Raw genomic sequence first — 5000 nt, forward strand, 5'->3', positions numbered from 1 at the left:
TAATATTGGACCTAATTTAGCAAAAGGGATCTGTGGGAAGAGTGTAGGGGAGTCTGGCGAAAATGAAGCGTCTCTTCAACACTCCATGTTTTTGAAGCCAGTCGAGGCCAACGAGATAAGGGAGATATTGCTCGGAATGAAAACAAAGACCTCTAGAGACGCGCTTGGGTTTCACATGAAAGTAATCAAATCAGTGCAAGAAAGTATTATTAAACCCCTAGCACACCTCTTTAACCTATCTTTTCAAACAGGAATTTTTCCTTCTAACATGAAAGTAGCTAAGGTTATACCATTACATAAGAATGGTGATGAACATTCATTTACTAATTATAGACCAGTCTCACTTTTAACACAATTTTCTAAAATTCTGGAAAAGTTATTCAGCAATAGACTTGATGAATTCATTACTAAACATCAACTTCTGTATGACAGTCAATTCGGCTTTAGAAAGAATCATTCCACCGCACTGGCCTTGGCTGAATCGGTAGAAATTATTAGTAATGCTATTGATCACAAATTGTACTCTATAGGAATTTTCTTAGACCTCAAAAAAGCATTCGACACTATTAATCATGACATCCTTCTTAATAAACTGGAGAAATATGGCATTCGAGGTTTGGCACATGACTGGGTCAGAAGTTATTTACATGACAGGAAACAATTTGTGAAATTAGGGGAGTTCACATCGACATGCTTAGATATTGTTTGTGGGGTCCCTCAGGGGTCAATCTTGGGGCCGAAATTATTCCTGCTTTATATAAATGACATATATAAAGTGTCGAAAGTCTTAAGGTTGATTTTATTTGCGGACGACACAAACATCTTCTATTCGGGGAAAGATCTGAATAATATGGTTGAGATCGTAAACAGTGAATTGACTAAGTTACATGGGTGGTTAAACCGAAATAAGTTATCACTAAATTTAGAAAAAACTAAATTCATGATGTTTGGCAGGAGAGCATCAGATGTTGCTGTAAAAATCAAGGTAAATGGGATTGAAATTCAAAGGGTCAAGCAACACAAAGTCCTAGGGGTAATAATTGACGATAAATTAAGCTGGAAACCACAAGTTAGCCATCTCAGGGGCAAAATAGCCAGGAGTATTTCTATACTTTGGAAAGCACAACATTGTTTCAATCAAAAGGCCTTGCTTGTATTATACTGGAGTTTAGTTTCCCCACATCTGCATTACTGTGCTGAAATATGGGGAAACACTTACAAAGGTACATTGCACCCGTTGGAGATTCTTCAAAAGAAAGCAATACGAATTATTTACCAAGCCAATTACAGGGCACACACTAATAACTTTTTTATTGAAGGCAGAATTCTCAAATTACGTGATGTGGTAAATTACCACACAGTACAAATTATTTACAAGGCTTCAAAGAAAAGCCTTCCTAACAGTTTACAAGCAATGTTTGAAGACAGAGAAGTTTCGCATGATTTAAGAAGAAAAGGTAAATTCACTGAGAAAAATATACGGACCACACTTAAATCCTTTTCGATATCTGTAAATGGTATTAAGCTGTGGAATGGACTTGATGAAGTTGTCACAGGGAGTTGCAGTTTGCGCAATTTCAAAGCAAATTATGTTTCAAAAATTATTGAAAATTACAGACTAATAACCTGAGCACAATGTCAATGTCACTTTCATTACAATGTTGTAACAAATAATACAGGCCAGCAGACAGACTTGTTTTGGAATACTTTTGCAGAAGTGTTTAGACTACCAGTTTAGTAATGGAACAGGCCAAATACAAGGCCACTTCACACTTTATACACTTGGCATTGTCACAGAAAAACTGAACTGTGCTGAACTGATTTTAAAAGCTGAAGCAATTAGATTAAAATTGACTGTGTATTGGACTGCAGATTCTTAAAAAAAAAGTATGTGTATGTGTATGTATATGTATATATATATGTATATATATGTGTGTGTATATATATATGTATGTATATATGTATGTATGTATATATATATATATATACATATATAGCTATATATATATAAAAAATAATGTTTTTTGTTTGTTTTATTTTTATTTTGTAACAGTAATCTGTGTATCTGAATCCGAATTTGATGAAAATGGGGGCGGGACCTGATAAGCCTTTGGCTTCTTCCGTCTCCCTTCGGACAACACAAAGTATGATGTATGAATATTTGCAAGAGAAAATTGTGTATTGTGTGGAATTGTCCGAAAGAATACTAAATAAAAATAAACAACTATCATGGTTGGTGTACTCTACTTAACAGGTTTCTAAGGACATTACCATCTTGAATTGCTCCCGATAGTTAGCTTGCACCCTGCGTGGTAGCTGCTGCTGCTATCGGTGTATGAATGTGTGTGTGTGATTGGGTGAATGTGTACAAAACAATGTAAAGCGCTTTGAGTCTGTGATAAACCAGGGAAAAGCGCTATCATTTGAAGTGTAACTAAAGTAAGACTAACTAAGTTGGCATACTAACACGACTGATTCAAAGCTTTAGTTAGCGTCTGTTAGTGGAAGGCAGCCCCTGATTGGTTCATGTAGTCATCAATCTAGCCTCCAGTCAGACCGGACCCTCCCCACTTAATCTGTCTGTTAGTGGAAGGCAGCCCCTGATTGGTTCATGTAGTCATCAATCTAGCCTCCAGTCAGACCGGACCCTCCCCACTTAATCTGTCTGTTAGTGGAAGGCAGCCCCTGATTGGTTCATGTAGTCATCAATCTAGCCTCCAGTCAGACCGGACCCTCCCCACTTAATCTGTCTGTTAGTGGAAGGCAGCCCCTGATTGGTTCATGTAGTCATCAATCTAGCCTCCAGTCAGACCGGGCCCTCCCCACTTCCTGTCTGTTAGCCCCTGATTGGTTCATGTAGTCGTTGATGTCAACATGGATCGACGAATAAGCTCTATAGATACAGCTGGTCTCACGAGGCTTGATTGACAACTACGTGAACCAATCAGAAGCTGCCTTCCACAATGAGGGACGAACATTAGGTCACAACATGGCTCCCGATTGGCCGGGTGATTTTTTTTTTTTTACCAGTTTTATTTTAACATGGGAGATGAAGCACATAGTTTCCTAGTCTATTTACAACCTTAAATAGAAAACGTTAAGTGATTATTTGTTTTGCTCAAACGTACAGATTAATTTTCATTTTTTTTTCATTTTTTTTTCAGACATATATCAAAAACAATACAAAACTAAATGAAAAGCACAAAAATACAACAAACAAAATTTATGTTTAAAAGACTTCACAAAAAGAAAACAAATTATCTGTATTGATGTGACATGCCCGAAAAGGAGCAGGAAAAAGTATACACTTAGTTAATCCTACCCCTTTTCCATAGTAAAAAAAATAAAAATAAAAATATGATGAACATATAGATCATATATTTGGTAACACGTTGGGTCTTAATGTATCAGAATCACTTTTAACGAACACATACTGTATGTGTCTAGAACCTTTTCCCATTGTCATTGTCACAGTGTCTCTTTTTGAAGCTATTTCCATCTGTTCCAGAAATTGTCCTTGAGTGTCAGCTGTGTTTTTTACCACGCTTATTGTTTGTTTGCTCACTCTGTGTGTGTGTGTGTGTGTGTGTGTGTGTGTGTGTGTGTGTGTGTGTGTGTGTGTGTGTGTGTGTGTGTGTGTGTGTGTGTGTGTGTGTGTGTGTGTGTGTGTGTGTGTGTGTGTGTGTGTGTGTGTGTGTGTGTGTGTGTGTGTGTGTGTGTGTGTGTGTGGCCCACAGTTCTTCAGAAGAGAGCAAGGGGATTTCTTCATTGGCTGCTTGTTTCTAACAGAGCTCAGCACGCCCTTCGTCTCCATGGGGAAGATACTTATTCAGGTGAGAAATACAAGGACACACACTCACTCACTCACTCACTCACTCACTCACTCACTCACTCACTCACTCAGATGTGTGGGTAGTTAAAGGAATACTTCACCCATACGGAACCAGCATTCTATCATTATAAAATCACTATTACAATATAATGAATGAGGTTTTTCTTCCCTCAGTCTTTCCTCAGTCTTCCCTTGGCCCAGCTGTCCTGTTAATCCTAACACACTACATTTTTACTAGTGTGACCTCACACTAGTAAAAATGTAGTGTTAGACAGTGAGACCATAAAACACTCTTTCTGCCTTTTCTCAGGCTAGGATGAACCGATTTATAAAAAAAAATGCACATTTATACTACATAGGATCTCAGAGTTCAATACACCTTCATATGTCCACCGGTGAAGTAGGGCTTTAAGTGTCCCATATCATGACTTGGCATAACACCTTAGTATTCCAGCTGGTATGTTATATAGTTGTTTTTGTGAGCTTGCTGTCCCTTTGTTATCTCACTCTCAAAGGTGAAAGGTTTTACGACAGTGCAAAGTAATAATATTTTTATGATGTATTTTTTCCACACACACACACACACACACACACACACACACACACACACACACACACACACACACAGTACGTACAGTTAGCGGGGATAGTGATAATGAGGAGATATTCACTGATTTTCACCAAAAAGTGATCTTGTCAACAGGCGTTCTCCAGAATCACTGACCCCGATTGCACAGTGTGTTTCTCAGCTTTTTACATAATCTGTGATATTTTTCATGTCCAGCTAACGGTAGCAACGTAGCATTACTTCCAAGTCAAATGATCATATTAATAACTACTTCAGTGGTCCAAGGCGAGCGCATGTACTGTGTACTTTTTCCCCCCCCACGTTAGTTTATACTCGAGCAACACACACACACACGCACACGCACACGCACACGCACACACACACGCACACAAACACAGCATGACATTCGATACACATTTTTTCGATAGACAAGATTTTTTCTTTTGTAACATTAAAAGTAAAACATATACAGCTATGACGCTTCCAACATGGACGCCCCCATAAGACTTACCCGCTCAATGTACAAAATGTAATATTAATATTTGTAATTCTCCGCTCAGGAGGATCATTCAGATTATTGGCAGAGGTGATTTTACACCA

The 5000-nt window shown here is 38.1% G+C and overlaps 1 protein-coding gene across 1 annotated transcript in view; it reads left to right on the forward strand.

Annotated features, from left to right (window-relative positions):
• The window catches only part of tlcd3a (TLC domain containing 3A), a gene marked incomplete at both ends in the record, with an annotated part of 41227 nt that overhangs the window by 32160 nt on the left and 4067 nt on the right, over positions 1-5000 (forward strand). Inside the window, one exon of the mRNA XM_080040878.1 lies at positions 3738-3833. Coding sequence (XP_079897004.1) covers positions 3738-3833 — 96 coding nt within the window. The remainder of the gene's footprint in view (positions 1-3737; positions 3834-5000) is intronic.

This window comes from Ammodytes marinus, assembly GCF_949987685.1.
Source record: "Ammodytes marinus genome assembly, chromosome: 14".
NCBI lineage: Eukaryota > Metazoa > Chordata > Actinopteri > Uranoscopiformes > Ammodytidae > Ammodytes > Ammodytes marinus.